The 21,004-nt window shown below is 55.7% G+C and overlaps 2 protein-coding genes across 2 annotated transcripts; one reads left to right on the top strand and one right to left on the bottom strand.

Moving 5' to 3' along the window:
• Positions 1-1,572: 1,572 nt before the first annotated feature.
• Positions 1,573-5,497, top strand: LOC102272776 (double C2-like domain-containing protein gamma). The gene is given in 11 exon segments (XM_070359108.1): positions 1,573-2,293; positions 2,457-2,536; positions 2,615-2,686; positions 2,881-2,990; positions 3,081-3,216; positions 3,299-3,349; positions 4,689-4,759; positions 4,761-4,844; positions 4,948-5,029; positions 5,187-5,283; positions 5,358-5,497. Coding segments are annotated over 11 exon segments (1,137 nt in total). The 5' UTR covers positions 1,573-2,070; the 3' UTR covers positions 5,489-5,497.
• A 726-nt stretch (positions 5,498-6,223) lies between these two features.
• NDUFV1 (NADH:ubiquinone oxidoreductase core subunit V1) lies at positions 6,224-12,231 on the bottom strand. Its single transcript, XM_070359107.1, has 10 exons — positions 12,054-12,231; positions 10,893-10,975; positions 10,369-10,539; positions 9,464-9,647; positions 8,504-8,693; positions 7,561-7,773; positions 7,270-7,436; positions 6,884-6,965; positions 6,485-6,630; positions 6,224-6,372 (listed from the first exon to the last, which is right to left on the bottom strand). Exons 1-10 carry the CDS (start codon positions 12,123-12,125, stop codon positions 6,286-6,288), a joined length of 1,395 nt encoding a protein of 464 aa, XP_070215208.1. The 5' UTR covers positions 12,126-12,231; the 3' UTR covers positions 6,224-6,285.
• Positions 12,232-21,004: the final 8,773 nt, after the last annotated feature.

The raw sequence follows: 21,004 nt of genomic DNA on the forward strand, positions 1-21,004 counted from the left end.
AGTGACCTTGAGACCATAGATAAACAGGAGCAGGGCAGGTCAAAGGGCAAGGGAGGGAAGTTGGGGCAAAAGTGCAACCCAGATTAGGACTTGAGCCCACAGTCTTATAATTGGAGTCACTTACCTGGTGTCTCAACGTACTGAGGCTCAGGGTCTCGTGTTTCAGCACAGAAGGAATTCAGTGAGAGACAAAGTGCTAGGCAAGAAGTAGATTTATTAATATAGAACGCTTGTGAGAGAGGAGACTGCCCCAAGGATTAAGTGGGTTACATTTTTATAATCGAAGGAAAGTTGGGGAGAGGGGAAAGACTGCCTTCTCATTCTTCGAGTAGACCTCAGGCTTTCCTCACTAGGTGGTCTTCCCTGATAGCTCAGTTGGTAAAGAATCCACCTGCAATGCAGGAGACCCCAGTTCGATTCTTGGGTTGGGAAGATCCACTGGAGGGGGGATATGCTACCCACTCCAGTATTCTGTCATGGAAAATTCCATGGACTGTATAGTCCATGGGGTCCCAAAAAGTTGGATACGACTGAGCAACTTTCACTTTTCATCACTAGCTCCTCCTTCACATCGGACAGGAGAGTATCTGACCCTAGAAGGTCAAACTAGGACTGTCTCAGTGCTTACTTAAACCAGCAGAATAATTTTTTTCTTTCACTTAATGACCTGAGGCATATCTCATGCTTCCATTTATGGCTTTATAGTTAAGCAAGCCTGCTTCGTCCCATGATGTTCTGATAGCTTTCTTGCGTGCTCACTAACTTGCAGCAGTCCCCCAGAGTTCCCTGGGTTCCCTCTGTCTCTAGTCCCCTACTGGGACCTCTGCAACTGCTTGTGTAACTATCCTTAGTCTATCCCTCTTAGAAGGAGGGTCATTGACTCAACGGACCTGAATTGGAACAATCTCCAGAGATAGTGAAGGACAGGGAAGCCTGGTATGCTGCAGTCCATGGGGTCGCAAAGAGTCAAACACGACTGAGCTACAGAACAACAATCAGAAGAAGCAACACTGTGCAAAGCTTGGCGTGTTCAAGGAAACGTGGGGGCAAAGGGGCCCACCGTTCAGGGGGCCGTAGCGAGGGGCGAAGCCTCAGTGGTGGGTTAGGATTTTATTCCAAGCTGGGAGAAGGGGGAGAGGAGCCGAAGTGATGGGTTGATGTTTTAAAGGCTTGAGTGGCAAGGGGACCAGGTTGCCTTACCCCTCCTGTCTCCATGGAGCACTCCCATCTCGCCTCCCCACTCCCCGCCCCTCCCCCTCCCCGCATGACTCCCCCCCCAGCCCTCTCTCTCACCCCTTTCCCCCCACCCTGCCTCCCCCAGCCCTCTCTCTCACCCCTTTCCCCCCACCCTGCCTCCCCCCAGCCCCCTCTCTCACCCCGCCTTTCCCCCCACCCTCGCTCCCCCAGCCCCCTCTCACCCCTCCTTTCCCCCCACCCTCGCTCCCCCAGCCCCCTCTCTCACCCCTCCTTCCCCCCGCCTCCCCCAGCCCCCTCTCTCACCCCTCCTTCCCCCCCCTCAGCCCCCTCTCTCACCCCCCCTTTCCCCCCACCCTGCCTCCTGTTGCCCTCACACCTCTTGTGTCACCTCTGGCCCTCCAGCCTCCTCCCCTGGGAGCAGAGCCACATGATGGTGGTGAAAATAACTCTCCAACAGAGTGCGAACTGTCGGGGGAAGGGACCCTTGGGGTGGAGGGCAGGGAGCTGCGGGCTCCTGGGCTCTGGGGGGGCCCCGAGTCCCGCCCCTTCTGCCTCCCCCACGGCCACCCGCTGGCTCTCACGGGTCACCTCAGTCAGCGCCCAGCAGCCACCCAGGCAGGTGCAGGGGCTCTCAGAGCAGTAAGTGGCCCCGCCGGCCTAGCCGCTGGCACACGGGGTGCCCCCCCCCTAGGCTGGAGGCCCCCACCCCACCAGCCTTGACACTGTGCTCTGTCCTCAGGTCCCGACTGCCTCCTAGGACCCTCCACGACGCCCTCAGTGATGCCCGTTGGCCCTGTCTGGGTGGGTCAGTGCCGCCCCCTCATCTGCGGTCCTCGGGGGCTCCTCTGAGTCCCTGCCCATGCCTGCGCCCCCATGGCGGGCCGGGGGCGGGTGAGCATGCAGGAGCACATGGCTATCGACGTGAGCCCGGGCCCCATCCGGCCCATCCGCCTCATCTCCCACTACTTCCCGCACTTCTACCCCACCGCTGAGCCCGCCTTGCATCCCCCAGACCCACGCCCTCCAGTGACCCCGGTCCACTCTGCACCCCAGCCCCAGCTGGACCCAGAGCCAGAGGGAGACTCAGACGACAGCAGTGAGTGGGGGCGGGTTGGGGGAGGGACACTCTGGGCTCCGCCCATCCAGGAAGGGGGTCTAGGGCAGGCAGGCCGGCCAGGCTTCAGACCAGGGAGGACCATGAGGCGTGGTGCCCGGCGGGGGTTGACGCAGACGCTGACCTGCCTGCCACCTGCCCCTAGCCGCCCTCGGCACCCTCGAGTTCACGCTCCTTTTTGACACGGACAACAGCACCCTGCACTGCACAGCTCACCGTGCCAAGGTGAGGAGGGGGCGGGCGGCGTCCCCGGGGCTCGGGCCTGCGCCCCGGGCCTCTCCCACAGCCACTCTCCCTTCCCAGGGCCTCAAGCCACCAGCCTCTGGCTCCATGGATACCTTCGTCAAAGCCAACCTGCTGCCCGGAGCCAGCAAGGTGAGGGCGAGATGCAGGCCCCCACAGCTTCCCCTCGGCCAGGTATCCAGCCTGGAGCGCCCACCTGGTCTGCCATGCCCCTCCTCCCCAAGGCCTCCCCCTCAGGCAGGGGCCCCCCATCGCTGGGACGGGGGGGACCCAGGTGGGGCACCGGGGCCCGAGGAGGGCTCTGACACTCCCTGCTTGGCCCTCAGGCCAGCCAGCTGCGGACACGCACGGTTCGGGGCATGAGGGGTCCTGTCTGGGAGGAGACGCTCACCTATCATGGGTTCACTCTCCAGGACGCCCGGCGCAAGACCCTGCGGTGAGGACGGGGCCTGGGCCACGAGGGGGGGCTGGGGTGGGGGTGGGGATGGGGGGCTGGCCTGGCCAGGCTGACCCAGGTGGCCCCCAGGCTGTGTGTGTGTGAAGACCCGTGGCTGCGGCGACGGAGGCGGGCGCCTCCCCTGGGAGAGCTGCGGGTGCCCCTGAGGAAGCTGGTGCCCAACCGGGCCCGGAGCTTCGACGTGTGTCTGGAGAGGCGGAGGCTGGTGAGTGGGGCTGGGTGGGGGTGACAGGGAGGGAGACCCAGGCGTCGTCTGGCCCAGGTGACCGGGCTCTCTGCTGTTTCAGACCAAGAGGCCCAAGAGCCTGGACACAGCACGCGGCATGTCTCTGTATGAGGTCAGTGAGACGTGGGACCCGGAGGTGGGTGCTGGGCAGGGCTCTGGGCCCAGGGGAGCTCAGAGAAACTGAGGCCTTTTCTCTCTCAGGGCCCATGAATACTCATAGTCTCAGGGGCATAGGCCAGCTTGAGACAGAGGCTGGAGCTGGGCAGTTGGTCAGTGGCCTTCATGGGCGGTTCAGTTCTCAGTATGGGGTGGGGGGGTTGTGAGTGCCAGCCAGGGGCCAGGGGGCTGCTGTCGGGGGTTGGGGGCGTCCTGGGACGGGAAGGGCTTGTAGTAGGGCTGCTCTCCTGGGAGGGCTCCCTAGCCTGGACTTGACTAACCGACAGTCGCAGGCTCCCTCTGGGCTGCGTGGGCTGCTGGGCCCACAGCTGCTAGGCCTGCCCCTGGGGCAGTGCAGGCAACGCTCCTGGGCTGGGCGCTCTGGACTGGCCCTTGTCAGGAGGGGTGAAGGTGACCACAAGGGATTGGCAGAATGAAACCAGAGACCTGGCCAGAGCCACTATAGCCCACGGGCCCCAGGGACCCGCAGAGCTGGGGCAGGGCCCTCCCCGCCCCAGCTTCCCCAGGACCTAAGGGCCAAGCGCTACTGCCCTGCCCCCTAGTGGAGCCTGCGACTGTCGGTTAGTCAAGTCCAGGCTGGGGAGCCCTCCCGGGGAAGCAGCCCTACTACAAGCCCTTCCCGTCCCAGACCCCCCACCCCCACCTGACAGCAGCCCCCTGGCGCCTGGCTGGCACTCACAACCCCCCCACCCCATACTGAGAACTGAACGCAAGGCAGATGGGCTTTCTGCAAATCACATTAGGGTGGGAGAACCACATTCTTTCCATGGTATCCTCTGAGTCCTTCTGGAAGCACCAGGGGCTGGGGTGGGGGGGTGGGTGGGGGGGGGGCAAAGGGCATTCAGCATCTGACTCCCGGGGTGTGGGGTGTGAGGGGGGAGGGTCTTGCAGCTGACGAGGCCTGTGTGCACTTTGAGGAGGGACAACCCTCTGGGAGCTGCTTCCAGGCTTCCCCGAGAGGCTTCCCCAAGAGGGAAGAGACAGGCCCCTAATGGAAGGCCACCTAGGAAGCTCCTACGCGTTGTGACCCTCAGAGACATCAGTTCCCTCCCCTTCCACGACAAACAGAGCCGCAAGTGGCCGATCACGAGACCCGGACAAGCCCCCTCCCCTTCTCAGGCCCCAGAGGGTAGAGTGGACCTGGAAGTCTCATTCCAGGGCACTAAGTCAGTGACAGTATCGGGAAACTGGACCACGACATCGGACACTGGCCCCTGATTTCTTTGAGGCCAGTCTGAGTTCTCCCGCGGGGCTGACCCGGCCTACCCCTGCAGCAGGAGGTGGAGGCAGAGCTGGCCTCGGAGGAGCGCGGGCGTGTCCTGCTGTCGCTGTGCTACAGCTCTCAGCGGGGGCCTGCTGGTGGGCGTGCTGCGCTGCGCCCACCTCGCCCCCATGGACGCCAACGGCTACTCGGACCCCTTCGTCCGCCTGTGAGTGTGAAGCAGGTGGCCGGGTGGGCAGTGGGGGTTCCTCAGAGTGCCCCCGTGGCTCACCTCTCTGGGGCCACACCGAAACCAACCTCATCTCTCCCAGTTTCCTGCATCCCAACACAGGGAGGAAATCGAAATACAAGACCAGCGTTCGGAAGAAGACCCTGAACCCCGAGTTCAATGAGGTAGGCCGGCCCGAGAGAAGGCAGTCCCGGCTGCTGGGGGAGGGGTCGGCATCCTGTCTCACAGTACAGGCCCCAGCCACCCTGGGCCACTCGCCTGAGTCTGTCCCTGAAGCTGTGAAGGACTAAGGCCGCCTCCTTTTCACCGCGTCCCCTGCAGGAGTTCTTCTACGCAGGCCCACGGGAGGAGCTGGCCCAGAAGACGCTGCTGGTGTCTGTATGGGATTACGACCTGGGCACGGCTGACGACTTCATTGGTGAGCGGGAATGAGGGGGAGCTAAGTCGGGGGTTGGGACTCCCACCTGGCTCCTGACCTGTCCCCAAACCCAGGTGGAGTGCAGCTGAGCAGCCGGGCTGGCGGGGAGCGCCAGCAACACTGGCGCGAATGCCTGGGCCACAGTGACCGCAGGCTGGAGCTGTGGCACCCGCTGGACGGCGCGCCCCTCCAGCTCAGCGACTAGTGGGGCCCCCAGCCTGGCCGGCTCAGTGCCCCTTCCCCAGGCTGACCCACAGCCTCTCTGCAGAGCTGGAAGGCGCTGGGCTGCTTCACTCCCGCTATCCAGCCCCTGGTCCGTTGTTTCCTTCCTTCCCCACTTCCAAATTCACCCCACCGTCAAATCACGAAGCAAGAATAAACCTCTCCTCCCAACCAGACCAGACAGTCCGTTTTTTCCCTGCCATCGCCTCACAGGGCAGAATGGGCGCTGCTCTCCTTGCTCCCACCCTCCAGAGGCCTGCACAGGGCCAGGACCAGGTCTGGACCCCAGGCCAGTTTTCCCCTCCCCACTCTTGATTGCTGCACTGAGGGATAAACGCTCAGGGAGGTCTATGACAGGGGCTTCCCTAGTGGCTCAGCGCATAAAGAATCCGCCTGCAATGCAGGAGACAAGGATTCAATTCCTGGGCCAGGAAGATCCCCTGGAGAAAGAAATGGCAACCCACTCCAGTATTCTTGCCTGGAAAGAATCCCCTGGACAGAGGAGCCTGGCGGGCTTCAGCCCAAAGGGTCCCAAAGAGTCGGACATGACTGAGCACGCCCAGTCTGCGACAGGTTGACACACAGGAGTCAAGGTGTCAACTCTCAACATGACCTTGTCCTGACCTATCCCCCACCGTCTGAGAAACAAGCCTCTGTGAGTCACGGGCTGCAGCAGCAGCATGCAGGCAAGCAAGGCCACAGAGAAGATGCAACGAGAGAGTGGGTATCGCTAGCTTTATTGTCCAGCCGTCCAGACAGACGGACACCAGCCCCGTGGGCTCAGAAAGCTGCTTGCCTGGCCTGGTGCTGCTGGGCAAACTGCTGCATCCGCTCCTCGAGCTCCGGCCGGAAGTGTCGGATCAGGCCCTGGGGTGGGGGTGGGGATGCAGGGAGCGCTGTGTGAAGCAGGGTGTGAAAGCCCCGCTGCCCCCCCAATGCCTGGGCACTCACCCCCCGTGCCCCTCGTGGGGCAGCATACCTGCACGGGCCACGCAGCCCCATCGCCCAGGGCGCAGATGGTGTGGCCCTCGATCTGCTTGCTGATCTCCCACAGGGAGTCGATCTCTGCCGGCCGGGCATCTCCCCTCACAAAGCGGGCCATCACCTTGTTCATCCAGTCCACACCTGTGCCGGGGCAGCAAGAGACGGCCTGCTGACCCCCCGGGCCGGGGTGCAGGGGATGGAACCCAAGGGGTGCAGTTCAAGGGTCGGGGGTCTGAGAGAAGCCACAGCAAGCTGGGCGCCTGCAGCAGTGCATTCAGGGTCCGGAGCCCACGCCACCTGTGCCCCGTGCCCCACCCACGCCACCTGTGCCGCGTGCCCCACCCAGGCCCGGCATGAGCCACAGAGAAACCCTCAGCCTGCCCAGCATGCCTACCCTCGCGGCACGGGGTACACTGGCCACAGCTCTCATGCTTGTAGAACTCGATGAGGCGGGCGATGGCTTTCACAATGTCCGTCTGCGGAGACAAGGGGCAGTGAGGAGGTGCCCGAGCCTGAGCCTCAGCCCCTGGCGGCACACCCGCCCGATTCCAGCAGTGCTCTGGCCACCTCCACTCACCCCAGGCATCCTGCGCTGCCAGGCTCCATGGCCGTTCCCCATAGAGAAGCCTTGCCCCCCAGCCTCTCCCACCTCCCTGTATCTTGGGTGACAGGAATCGGGACCCAAGAACTGGCGGGTGTCTCTGAGAAGCTCGGGCTGGGTTACTAGCCAGGCTGGCCTAAGGCAGGCACTGGGTGGGAGCGTGGGCAGCCCTTCCTTACCGAGCGGTCCATGACGATCACGGCAGCCGTGCCCAGCCCCGTCTGCGCCTGGATCAGCGCGTCGAAGTCCATCAGCACCGTCTCACACACGGACTTGGGGATCAGCGGGGTGGACGAGCCGCCAGGGATCACAGCAAGGAGGTTGTCCCAGCCACCCGTGACACCCCCTGGGGCCCCAGCCAGTCCCCGAGAGGATGGATGGTCAGGGCGGGGGCCGGCATGCCTGTCAGCCCCCACCCCAGCCCAGGCCCCCGAGGCCCGCCCACCCCGCTGGGTGGCCCCAGGCCTCACCGGCGTGCTTCTCAATCAGCTCCTTCAGCGGCACAGACATCTCCTCCTCCACGGTGCAGGGGTTGTTGACGTGGCCAGAGATGTTGAACAGTTTGGTGCCTGAGTTGCGCTCTCGGCCGAAGCTGGCAAACCAGGCACCCCCACGGCGGCAGATGGTAGGGGACACGGCCACAGTCTCCACATTGGCCACAGTTGTAGGGCAGCCAAACACTCCTGCGGGGGGGAGGGTAAGAACCTGGTGGATGTCACATCCCTGGTGGCTCGGTGGCAAAGAATCCACCTGCCAATGCAGGAGACGTGGGTTCAATCCCACGTGCTGAGGGGCAACTAGGCCTGTGCGCCACAGCTACTGAGCCTGCCCCCAGGGCCCGGGAGCTCCACCACTGAAGCCCACGCGCCCTGGAGCTTTTGCTCGGCAGCAAGAGGCCATCGTGATGAGAAGCCCGTGTACCAGAACTAGAGTGGCCCCGTTTGCCACAAGGAGAGAAAAACCTGCCCAGCAACGAAGACCTGGCACAGCCAAAAACACATTTTTTTTTAAAAGAAAACAAACCAGTGGCTGCTGGAGGTTGGGGACAGTTGGGGTGGGTCTCCTGGAGGTGGCATCTGTCCAGGATCTGCTTCTGCGGCAGAGAGCCCTGCTTCCACCCATGTTAACTCTTGTCCCCCGGGAGCCTGATTCCAGCTGTGCTGCATCTCCGCCACCCTGCCCCAAGTTCCCGGGGGGTAGGAGCGCACCCGGGTGTGTGGCCTGTGGCCTGGGGCAGGATGAGACTCCTGGGGGCACTGGTGCAGCCTCTATGTTGTTCCCACCTACTTGGTGTCAGGCCCCCCAGTGCAGAAGGGACTCAGAAATTCCCCAAGAATGATAAGTGGCGACCTGAAGCCAGATCCCAGGTTCCACAGGACAAGGCCCGGGACGAGGCCAGGCGCCAGGTCGTACCCACGTCTGCAGGGAAAGGCGGCTTCAGGCGGGGCTTGCCCTGTTTGCCCTCGATGGACTCGATGAGCGCCGTCTCCTCCCCGCAGATGTAGGCCCCGGCCCCACGCACCACAAACACGTCGAAATCGTAGCCGGAGCCGCAGGCATTCTTGCCAATCAGACCAGCCTCGTAGGCCTCTCGGATGGCTACCTGTGGGACAAGGGTGTACAGACACAGTCCCCACGTGCCCAGGAACACTGCGTGTGGGAGGGCAGGGTACAGGCCCAGGGAGCTCATCACCATAGTCCAGGGCCAAAGCTCCCTCTGGACACAGGCAGAAGACGTGCTGGGAGAAGGGTAGGGATTTTTACAATGTGTGTGCTGCTTGTGTGATAACATTTAACAAAATCTCTAACTATATGTATTTTTTAAAGACTTTACGGAAATAATGAAAATTTCAGCAAGTAGTTTCTCTAGGTAGTCTATGGGAGATTTTTCTTTGGTGTGTGTGGATTCCTGTCTTTACAATGAGTGAGTACTGCTTCTGAGTAGAGGAAAGGACCCTGGAGGCTGATTTTTAAATATGTAAAAACACACATAATGCTACCATGTGCCAGGTTATGAACCTAATAGAAAAGTGAGGCTTCAGCCCTAGACCAATTACTATAGGCGTCACTGGGCTGAGAATTACTGACGTGACCTCTTGACCCTTCAAGAAAAATGCCCACGTGTGAGTTCTCCAGCCTACCCCCACCCCAGGAGCCCTGGAGCCCTGGAAGACCTCCCAGGCTGAGGCTCTGGGACACAGAGCGAGACAGAGGCTTTGGGGTGCACGTCCCACTCAGGACACAGGCCAGCTCGAGAGATCCCCACCCTCCCAGCACAACTCCAGATAGATCCCACGTGAGAACCTAAGAAGAACTCTGCCTGGGTTGGGGTATGAGAGTGCCCACTCAGCACCTGGCCCTCCCCCTGCCCACCTGCAGATTGGAGGCCTCGTTGTAGAACTCCCCGCGGATGTAGATGTAGGCGGCACGAGCGCCCATGGCCCGGCCCCCTACTAGGCAGCCTTCCACCAGCTTGTGGGGGTCGTGGCGGATGATCTCTCGGTCCTTGCACGTGCCTGGCTCCCCCTCATCCGCGTTCACCACCAGATACTTGGGCCTGCAGGGGCCAGCAGGGCAGTTGGGCCACAGGGCCACCAGGGTCAGGCCTTCAACCGTATGCCACCCCAGTCTACCAGGAAACCTCAAACAGGTTTTATCTGACAGCCAATCCTTCTCTGTCCCCGCAACAAGTCCCCAGGGCTCTGCTTGCTCACCACCAACGACGGGGAGCTCACTGCCTAGTCCACACTGGGGCAGCTACGAGCACAGGCAAGGTCTTGGTTCTACTCAGCCCAAATGCTTCTCCCAGTGCTTTCTCAAGAGCCCACATCTGCTTTTGGTCACGATGAGCATTCCGTGAACCTCCATCATATCTCTGGAGCCAAAAGGAGGCAGAGCTGACATTCATCATTTACTTTCTACACGCAGACCAAAGGGCAGGCCAAAAGCTGGAAGGCACAGTATCTCTCTAATCCCTGCACAATACAATACACATTTACAGAACAGAATACTGAGGTTCAGAAATACTGCCCAAAGCTATATGATTAAATGGCAGAGCCAGGAACTGATCAATTAAGTCTGCTGGGTTAAAATCTTGGGTAGACTCTGCTGCCCCTCAAGACTCCTGAGGAAGACGATGGAACCGAGTCCCTGCTACTGGAGCTCTGGTAAGGTTTTCCTACTCCATTCACTCTTGGTTTCCAAGGAAACAGCCCCAAGGCCCAGATAAGCCCCAGCCATCCAGAGGTGCAACCCCATTTCTGCCTGCCTACACACACCTGCCATCTGAGGGCTTATTCATGAAGCTCCATTTAAGGCCAGTGGGGAAGCCAGCACCTCCACGGCCCCGCAAGCCCGACGTCTTGACCTCACCCAGGATCCAGTCAGGCCCCTTCAGCAGAATCTCCTTCGTCTTGTACCAGTCACCTCGACTCTGGGCACCTTTAAGCCTGGATAGAAGGAGAAGGCGATGGCACCCCACTCCAGTACTCTTGCCTGGAAAATCCCATGGATGGAGGAGTCTGGTAGGCTGCATTCCATGGGGTCACTAAGAGTCGGACACGACTGAGCGACTTCACTTTCACTTTTCACTTTCATGCATTGGAGAAGGAAATGGCACCCCACTCCAGTGTTCTTGCCTGGAGAATCCCAGGGATGGGGGAGCCTGGTGGGCTGCCGTCTATGGGGTCGCACAGTCGGACAGGACTGAAGCAACTTAGCAGCAGCAGCAGCAGCAGGGTGGGGAAGGCAGTGAGGAGGAGGCCCTACCTGGGGACCCACCAGCCTAAGGGCACCATCTCACCTCCAGTCATGGCGGCCATACAGGTTGGTGAAGATCCGGTCTTCGTCCTTCAGCGAGCCAAATGAGGTTTTCTTGGGCGCTGTCTGGGGACACAGAGAGTCAGTATGCCCAGGAGAGCTCTGGGATTATGAGGGGCCAGGCCAGGAGCTACAGATTTTTGGGTCCCCTAGTTAAGGAGGGTTGGACTGGGAGGAGGGCAGGGGCCAAAGCTTCAGAACCCTTCGTACGGTCACAACTACCATTACCACTTAGTAAGCACTTTCTGTTAGCAGGCACTAGGCTAAGCTTTTTATATCCAAGATCTCATTTCATTCTCCTAACCCTGAGATAGGAATGATTTCCTCCATTTCACAGAAGAGGAAACAAGACTCAGAACAAAATGAGCTTACAAAAGGCACACAGCCTGAAGGAGCAGATGGAATCTAAGCACAGGTCTGTCTGTGGCCAAAGCCCACACAGGATCCACAGAACAGACTACAGCCCTGAACCCAGCGTGATGTCACGTCCATTTATTTACTTATATGGCTCTGCTGGACCAAAACTTAATTTGGCCAAAGTCTTGTTTATATGACTAAACTCTGCTGGAGACAAAACGTGTTTTCTGAAGGAAGAGGAATGCTTCACTGAGGCTGGGACACAAGATGATGGCGGGAGACCCGCTCGGGATAAAGCTGTTGAGGAGAGATGGCTCTGGAATCCCATGAGACATAGAGAGAACCCCAGCTGAGGGCTAAGGGGACCTCGCTTCCAGACACCCAACCCCTTAAGGGCCAATACAGGGAGCAGAACTTTGGACGAGGAATGAACGGCCCTCTCCAAAGCTGTTTCTGCATCTGTAAAATGGGGCAGTGACCCCTTCACGCGCTACAAGGTTGTAGCGAGGAAGGAATGAGACAAGGACGCTTTGCCACCTGCAAAATTCTCCGTTAGGTCGCGCAGTTGTTAAATAAGGGGAAGCCAAGGAGCCGGAGGGCTAGGGGGCCGGGGAGAATCAGCCTCCCGTTTGGAACCCGTCCCCTCCTACATCTGCAACCTTCCTGTCAGACGGGGGAGATGATAGGCTTCTCCAGAAGGCACTACGGACCCAGGTATGGCGCGCGCAGACGCGACAGCGAGACCCGGCCCGCGAGCGCCCCTGGAACGAGCCAGGTCGGGCCTCACCGTGTCGCCGCTGAATCGCACAGACACCCGCGCGGGGAGCGACCCGCCGAGCAGCCGCCGTGCCGCCAGCATCGCGGGGAGGGGCGGGGAAAGGCAAGCCGGTGACCGCCCGCTGTCACCTTCACAGCTCTGAGGCTCAGGACCCGGCACGACCGAGACGCTAGGCGGCGCACAGGAAGAACGTCACACGCGCCCTCACAGGGCGCGCCCCAACTTCCCCGCGCCGCTCCCGCCCCGCCCTTGGCCCTGCCTCCTCGAGGGAGCGCGGAGAGGCCGGAAGTGCCCTGTCTGGCGCTGAGGCTGCTGGGAGATGTAGTCCCGTGGGCCTCCGGACCGCCTTTCTCCTGTCGCGAGGCTGGCATTTATTTACTGTCTTGCTCGCCGGCTCTGTTCTTTCGCATTTGCCTCCGGACTCTCAGCCTTTGAGCCCACTATGCAGCTGGACCCTCCTGCCTGCCTTGTACTGCTCTGGCCCTGTCCCAGCCCTGCCAGACTGTGACTTTACCCCCACCCACCTCGGGCACCCCTGGGCTCAGGGAAGCCGGGAGGCGGGGCAGGCGGGGGCTCTGGGACAGAGTTTCCCAGAGGAGGGACGTCTAGTGTTCTAGGTTGGGGTGAGGCCAAGAGGGTGGAGCTGGTCATCGGGCGGCCCAGCCTCTCCCCGGTGCTGCTGCACTCTCCGCACCATCCCTCCCGCGGTGCGGGTCAGGAGAGTTTGGCATTTGGCGCTGCTGCTCAAGATCCTGGCGTGGTCCCCGCTGCCTTGGCAACCTGGCCCTGGCCTGAATGGACGGACTCTGCCTCTCCCGCGCAGGGTCTTCTGGCCCAGGCCACGTCACGCCCCGTTCTCTCCAGGACCTCTTCCGCTTGGGACTTTAGGGCCTTTCTGTCCCCAACACCCCCACCCCCACCACCACCAGGCTCCAGTGACCTGAGAAGGTCTTCTGATCTTCGCCTGCCCCTGAAGTCTCCGAAGCTTGATTAACTTTTTAATCAGTTTGTCAGTTCTCTGGATCGCTGTGGCTCTGAGTCCCAAGATGTCTGTTTGGGTCTTCTCTCCCCAGCTCCTCTATTCTCTTATCCTGTGGTCATCCTTTTTAAAAAATTAAATTAATTAATTAATTTATTTTGGCTGCACTGGGTCTTCCTTGCTGTGCACAGGCTTCCTGTAGTTGCAGGGGGCAGGGCTGTTCTCTAGTTGAGTGCTCAGACTTCCCCTTGTGGTGGCTTCTCTTGTTTTGGAGCAGGGGCTCTAGGGCACTCGGGCTTCAGTAGCTGCGGCTCATGGGTGGCTTAGTTGCCCCATGCACGTGGGATCTTCCTGGACCAGGGTCCCCTGCATTGGAAGGCGGATTCGGAACCACTGGACCGCTAAGGAAGACCCATCCTTTCTTATCTCTCAAGAAATGTGCCATTTATAAAGTAATAGGCCCTTAATTTCTCATATATTTCCCATAGTAGCCCCGGGTACTGTTAATTCTTTTTCCCCACGAAGAAAAGGGAGGGCCACGATGGTTTCATCTCTTGTCCAGGGGCGTGAAGCTGCTGCGTGTAGATCTGGAAAGCGACCCAGGCCTTTCTTGCTTTTCAGAGCGCCCCAGACACAGCAGACGCACAGAGCAACTGGTGCACACGTGACAATCCTTTCAGGGAGTCAGTGGCGTTTCCAAAAGAAGAGGCAAGAGCCGGGGCACCTTGTCTGAGGGCTCCCAGAGGGGTGGGGCAGCCCCAGGCCCAGGGCCCAGCAGTCCTGACTCCCACCCCCAGGCCCCCTCTCCCGGGCAGGAAAAGAGATTGTCCAGTCAGAGCTGGGGATTACACTGCTAATCCGGGGCTCAGACCTGAGTACGTGGATCCCTCCCTCTGGGGTGGCAGAAGCGGGGCAGGATGGAGCCGGAGGGTGGATTCTCTCCTCATCCCTGCCTAACTGGGTCAGGGGAACACAAAGCCATGGGGAGAAGGCAGCCCGGGGATGCTGCGGATGGGAGATGCTGGGCATGGGGTGATGGGAAAGTAAGAACAAGGGGCAGGGCCCCCAGATCATCCCGTGCCAGGCTCAGTGCCAAGCACTTGCTATGTGTTATCTCCTTAATCCTCCCTCAACCCAGAGCATAGGAATGATGGGCCCCTGTTTTCGGAAGAGGACAGAGAGTATTAGCCATGCGGAGTGGCCTGCCTAGGACAGCATAGCAGCCAGAACTCGGCCTGAGGTCTCCTGACCTGCAGTCCCCACCCACGCTTGCCAGGCTCCACTGGGTATCACCTCTTCCAGGAAGCCCTCTTCTAAGGCATCCCAGACCCTGGCTCTCGGCTGTCTCATCCTGCGCCACTGTCTCCCCTGCCAGCCCCCAGGCCAGAAACTGGGAGGCATCCGGGATGCCTCGTTGTCCCCAGATCCATTGCATCCTGCCAGCCCTGCCTTCTGCGCGCTCCTGTTCCCGTGCCTTCAGGCCCCACCCCGCGGCCATGACCCATCAGCTTTCATCTGCAATTTTGCAAAGCCTCCTTGAGGTCTCCCAGCCTCAAATCTTTGCCCTGTAATCGCATCTTCGCACCATGGAACGAGCAGGACTGTTGTAAACCTGGGATCTGCCTTGCTCCTCCCCTGCCTGAGATCCCTCGTGGTTCCCCATGTCCTCAGGAAGAAACCCAGGCTTCCTGGCGTGGCACTCAGAGACCAACTTAGCTCAGCTGGCTCTGCCCACGCCAGCTGGCTTTGCACCGGGGAACCCATCTTCCTCCCCTTCCTCCTCCGCCTCCTCCTCCCCAGAGGATCCCTTTGGCTGTCACCTCCCAGGAAGCTTTTTTCCTCCACTTCATACAACTTTTGCATAACTACTGCCATGGGACCAGCGTGACTTCAGCTTGATCTGATCTTCCGTCTTCTCCAACCCCCAGGACAGAGCTTCTCCCGGGAGGGGCTTACTCAATATTGTAATCTAATTTTATATTTGGAAAATGAAAAAACTAGATGCTTTTCCCTTGTTGGAAATTTAAGAAATACAAACTAGCAAAAAGAGAGTAGTAACAAGAGAAAGTTGTAACATGTTTTCAGGGGCTTCCCAGGTGGCGCTAGTGGTAAAGAACCTGCCTTCCTGGTCGGGAAGATCCCCTGGAAAAGGGCATGGCAACCCACTCTAGTATTCATGCCTGGAGAATCCCATGGACACAGGAGCCTGGTGGGCTATGGTCTGTAGAGTCGCCAACAGTCAGACACGATTGAAGTGACTTGGCATGCATGCCACATGTTTTCACTGCCCTGACTTAGTCCCTGTTAGTACTGTTGTTATTCTGGCTGTGCTGCGGAGCATGCAGAATCGTAATTCCAGAGATGGAACCTGTACCCACTGCAGTGGGAGTGTGGGGTCTTTACCTCCGGACCACCAGGGAAATCCCCCCAGTATTATTTTTGCTTCTTTCCACTGTTTTCTAGATGGTTAAAAAACATTTCACAGTAGCATATGAATATGTGCTAAGTCACTTCAGTCGTGTCCGACTCTGTGACCCCACAGACTATAGCCCACGAGGCTCCTCTGTCTGTGGGATTCTCCAGGCAAGAACACTGGAGTGGATTTCCATGCCTTCCTCCAGGGAATCTTCCCAGCATATGAATATACTAACCCTTAAAAATTTAGACTTTAATAGAAAAAACTAAAGTGCCTCCACTCCAGAGCCAAATACTGTGTAATCCAATTTTATATTAAATCCTTTAAAAAAAAAAAAAAAGCAACTTTGTTTGTACATCACTTACCTGCAGAAAAATGAGTGTTTAGTGCTTTTAATTTGTAGAAACAGTGTCTAACTATAACACGATCTTTCACCCTGCTTTTTCAATCAAAACTGTGTCTGAGAGTAGTCCATTTTACAAATAGATTTAGAAACCTAGTTATCTACAGGTTACACCAGAGCATCAAGGTTAAAGACCTGGATTCAAAATCCTGCTTTCCACCACTTACTTCCTGTGTAATTTTATGACCCATGCCTCTATTAGGAAATTAGGATCACATACATCCCAAAAGAGCACTGTTAGGGTTGAGGAAAGTAAATGAGCAGTGTCTGACACAATGCCCTAAGAATGTTCAGCTAAATGCACTGGATTAGATTAAATAGATTAATTCAGAAAATCTGCATCTTTACATTATTGAGTCTTCCCATCCAGCCATGTGATATGATTTTATTTTTTTCAGATCTACTAGGTCCTTCACTAAGCATTTAAAATTTTAAAAAATTGTACACATTTTAAAATATAGGAATTTTATGGGATGTTTTTGTGATCTCTGTTCTGATAACGTTTTCTAATTGACTGTTGTTTGTGAATGTCATGCTCAGTCACTTCAGTCGTGTCCAACTCTTTGTGACCCCATGGACTGTAGCCTGCCAGGCTCCTCTGTCCATGGGATTTTTCAAGCAAGAATCCTGGAATGGGTAGCCATGCCTTCCTCCAGGGGATCTTCCTGACCCAGGGATTGAACTGGTGTCTCCTGCATCACAGGCAGATTCCTTACCATTGAGCCATGGATGTTTGTGTTTAGTACACTGTTATTTTGTCTTAGTTGATTTTACATCTGGAACCCTTAATGGAATTCCCCGTGAGAAAGTTTGTCCGTTGAAGCTTTTCTATTTTCTGTGCTGATGACTGTATTGTTGAGAAATGATGAGCCTAGCATGTTTCTTTCTAATGCCAGGTTCTAGTTTATTTTCTTATTTCATCAACTAAGAGCTTCAGAATAAGATTGAATAGTGTAGTAGGCTACCTGATGCGAAGAGTCAACTCGCTGGAAAAGACCCTGATGCTGGGAAAGACTAAGGGCAGGAGGAGAAGGGGACGACCGAGGATGAGATGGTTGGATGGCATCACTGACTCAACGGACATGAGTTTGAGCAAGCTCAGGGAGATATGAAGGACAGGGAAGCCTGATGTGCTGCAGTCCACTGGGGTTGCAAAGAGTCAGACACAACTTATCGACTGAACAACAGAGCTTCCTTATATGGGGTGTAACTTTAATGGGAGTGGTAAAAACTTAATATTGAAATCTCCAATTCCATTTGTTAGGATTTTTGTTTCTCCTTTTCACTTCATGTGCCTTTAGATTTCCTTAGACCAGCACATTTTAACTGGCAGCTCAGAAACAGAATTCCTGCCGTAAGTGTCTATTTCCCTCCTAATTAGTAATAGCTACTCGTGAAAATGAAAGCAGAGTGACTGCAGAAAAGAGCCACCAATGCAGGTGCAAAAGGAGATGGAATTCTAAGCAACAACACCTAAAAACCTTTCTAGATAAAGTTGGAGTCTGGAAATACCCACAAGAGCATCAGTCCTAGTCTTTTCTCCAACATCCTTTATTGCCTTGTTCTGTCACAGACCTGGATGCTTCCCTGGTGGCTCAGTGGTAAAGACCCCACCTGCGATGCAGGAAATGCGAGTCAGGAAGATCCCCTGGAGGAGGAAATGGCAACCCACTCCAGGATTCTTGCCTGGGAAATCCCAAAGACAGAGGAACCCGTCGTGCTACAGTCCATGGGGTCACTAAGGAGTCGGATTCGATTTAGTGACTAAACAATCAATAGCGATAATCAGATCGGCTTCTTCCCTAGTCAATCAGAGGTGTGACCTTGAACCTCCCAATGGCTTGCTTCCAAACCATGCAGTGGGTGGGAGGAGGGTGGATCTGAGCAATAATATTTGGATTACCCTACCAGGACTTCCCTGGTGACTCAGATGGTAAAGCATCTGTCTACAATGTGGGAGACCTGGGTTCGATCCTTGGGACGAGAAGATTCCCTGGAGAAGGAAATGGAACCCACTCCAGTACTTTCGCCTAGAAAATCCCATGGATGGAGGAGCCTGGTGCAGGCTACTGCCCATGAGATTGCAAAGAGTCGGACATGACTGAGCAACTTCACTTTCACTTTCACCAGATCTGGGCGTGGTTTTATTAGTTGCCCCAGGGCACCAGGCAGGATTGTAAATGTCCTGAAGACTTTGGCCCATTTTAAAAACAAGCATGTGGTGTGGTCAAAAGGCAAAAAAAGCTAAGTGTGACAACTGTCAAGACAGCCTATTAGTATGCAGTTTGCTGAGGCTTTTGATAGAGATCTTGATTGTATTAAGGCTCAGTTTCACCGAATGCTTCTTCTGTGTCTGAGATGATCCTATTGTGTTTCTTCTTTCTTCTTAATTACATCAGTCTTTTTCCTAATCTACTGAGTTATTTTTGACCTAAAGGGGTGGCAGAGTGAGGTCACTAAGGGAACAGTTGGATCTTGGGTTCTGTCACCTACCAGCTGCCTGGCATCCGACAAGTTTCTTGACCTCTCTGTGCTTCATGACTAGTTTCAGTGGTGACCTGCTTTAATCTCCGTGAGGTCCTTACAACGGGGCCCCGAACGTTGTAAGTGCTCTGTGTTTGCTGTCCTCGTTTTTTATTATTCCAGGGACAAGGCTTTTGGTCATGCTGTCATATTTTCTCACTGGATTGACAGCTGTGGCATGCCCCTTTCCCCCTTTTCCCATTTGCACGAGTTTTCTGAGGGTAAAAGTCATCGTTTCCTGAAGCATCACTAGGACTCACCGTAAGGCCATCTGGAGCTGGGGCCTCTGCTTATGGGTGAGCTGACCACTGTTTCCATTTCTTTTATGGCCATTTGTTTATTTCCTTGAGTCATTTTTGAACACCTATATTTTAAAGAATGTTTTCTTCATGGATTGTCCCTTTTTCTAATATAAAATATTTCTCTGCTTTTAACGATTTTGCCTTGAGGTCTAGGGTCTCTGATATTACTATTGCTACCTAAGCTTTCTTTTTATTAGTATTTGGGTTTTTCTTTTCTTTCTTTCTTTCTGTTTTTGGCTGTGCTATGTGGCATAAGGGATCCTAGTTCCCTGACCAGCGATAGAACCTGTTAGCCCTGCATTGGGAATACAGTCTTAGCCACTGGAACACTAGGCAAACCCCAGGGATCTTTTCTTTTTATTTTCCATCTTTCTCTTGTTTTAGGGATGACTTTAAAAATTTTTAAATTTTTATTTAAATTTTCATTTTGTTTTACTTTAACCCAATGTCACTGTCTTTTAAAAAGAGTCTGACCTATTTACATTTATTGGTATTTCCACTGGAACATATATCTGCCATATTATATTATGTTTTCTACTTAGCATTCTTTCTCTTGATTACTTTTTCTTCTGTTTTCTGAATTTCTATTGAATTAATTGAGTTTTCTTTGTGCTATTCCCTTCTTCCCCAGTACTGGTTTCAAAGTTATACATTTTATTTACATTTTTAGTGGTTTCCCTTACATTTTTAACACTGATGGAAATTTCCTTTTCCAGCAAAAGCTAATCCATACGTCTATCCTCCTGCTGAATTGAAACAAAAACAGGTGGTCCTGCATCTCTCTGTACTTACCTCTATCACAAGTTCTGCATCCCTGTTTTCTGGGTTGGCCCTGTTTATGACCTGGCAGGGAGGGCATTTCTGGCACCATGCTTCATGCTCTTGGTGGAGACCTGGCCTCCATCACTGAAGCCTCTCAGCCTTGTTCACCAGCACGGGTTACAGACTGAAGACTTGGCCCCAGGCCCTGTGCGTTCAGCTTGGCCGTGTTCCCACTTCCTGGCTAAGTCACAAGGCTTCAGCTCCCACCCCAGGCTGGGGGTTTCTTCCTATTTCTTTCCTTCAAAGAGAGCCTTATTTCAAGTCTACACAGAATTCCCTTGTTCATTTCTATGTGATTGGCATGTCATTACTAACGCTTTTTTCCCCTTCTCTGTTTCTTTGAGAGGGAAACGGTGCATGTTCGGTTCTACTCTAATACCTTCAACTGGATAGCTCCCTATTTTTCCCCCACTAATTTGAACTTGAGAAAGTCAGTCAGCCTTCGCTGGTGAGGCACACACGGGACAAGGTGAGCGCGAGCAGCGGAATTAACGGCTCACGTGGCCCAGCCTCCCTCCCTGCTCTCCAGGGCAGAGCGCCCACACATGCCCTGCAGACCGTCTGGTCCTGGCGTGAGAACCTGTTGGCCTGCCAGGGTCCCAGGGTCCCTCTTTGGCTTATACTGGTCCTGAAGCCCTGGGCACCGTCTGCAGCCTCCATCAGGGAGCTCCGTGAAGTCTCAGTCCCAGGGATCAATACAGTCCCTTCAGCCCACCCACCCTGGCACCTCCTTGGTGGCAGATGCATACTCAGACACCTGGTGGATCAGGTCGAGGTATCTGCAGGGTGTCAGCCCCTTTCCTGTCTTCATGTTGCCCCTTGGCATTCTGCCTACACCCCCTTTGGCCCTTAACACAAGAGCTCTAGTCTCTTTTTTGCCCCATGTAGCCCTTGACTGCTATTTGGGATGACAGACACCAGGAAGAGCTTACACACCCCTCGACTAATCCCAAGCCTTTAGAAATACGAGACTCAAGTTTCAGTTTTTAGAAATGCCAGGACCTACCTTATAAATCAGCAAAAAGCAAAACCTGTTGAGTGTTTATTAGAAACAGATTGAGCCGTTCATCTTCTGTTACATGTTCTTCCTCCCATGACCACTTTGCACCTTCCAAAGACAATTTCCTCGCAATATACAGAACTCAGAGCCATGAAGGACACATGGTCGGGGGCGCCGCTGTTGCAACGGTCATGACGCCATAGCCAGTATTTATGGCTTCCTTCCTCCTTCCTGAATCCCACGTTCCCTCTGCCTCCAGCCAGTACTGCAGCTGCTCAGGAGACTTTACCAGGTGGGTTGACTTAATATCATAAAGATGTCACATCTTTCCAAGTTAATCTACAAACTCATTGCAATTCTGATCAAAATCCCATCAAGGCTTTTCATGGAGCTGGGAAAACTGGTTCCAAAATGGATACAGGGTCTTCCCTGGTGGTCCAGGGACTAAGACTCCATGTTCCCAATGCAGGGGGCCCGGGTTTGCAGGCTGTAACTAAAGATCCAGCGCAGCCAAA

This window comes from Bos mutus, chromosome 22 (genome assembly GCF_027580195.1).
Source record: "Bos mutus isolate GX-2022 chromosome 22, NWIPB_WYAK_1.1, whole genome shotgun sequence".
Taxonomy (NCBI): domain Eukaryota; kingdom Metazoa; phylum Chordata; class Mammalia; order Artiodactyla; family Bovidae; genus Bos; species Bos mutus.

What these genes read in the sequence shown, in the direction of transcription:
- NDUFV1 (XM_070359107.1), bottom strand. Translation starts at nt 12,125, where the DNA reads ATGCTGGCGGCACGGCGGCTGCTCGGCGGGTCGCTCCCCGCGCGGGTG. An exon ending in TATGGCCGCCATGACTGGAG is followed by an intron (nt 10,540 to 10,892) that starts GTGAGATGGTGC and finishes CCTTCTATCCAG; the next exon opens with GCTTAAAGGTGCCCAGAGTC. An exon ending in TGATCGTCATGGACCGCTCG is followed by an intron (nt 6,966 to 7,269) that starts GTAAGGAAGGGC and finishes TTGTCTCCGCAG; the next exon opens with ACGGACATTGTGAAAGCCAT.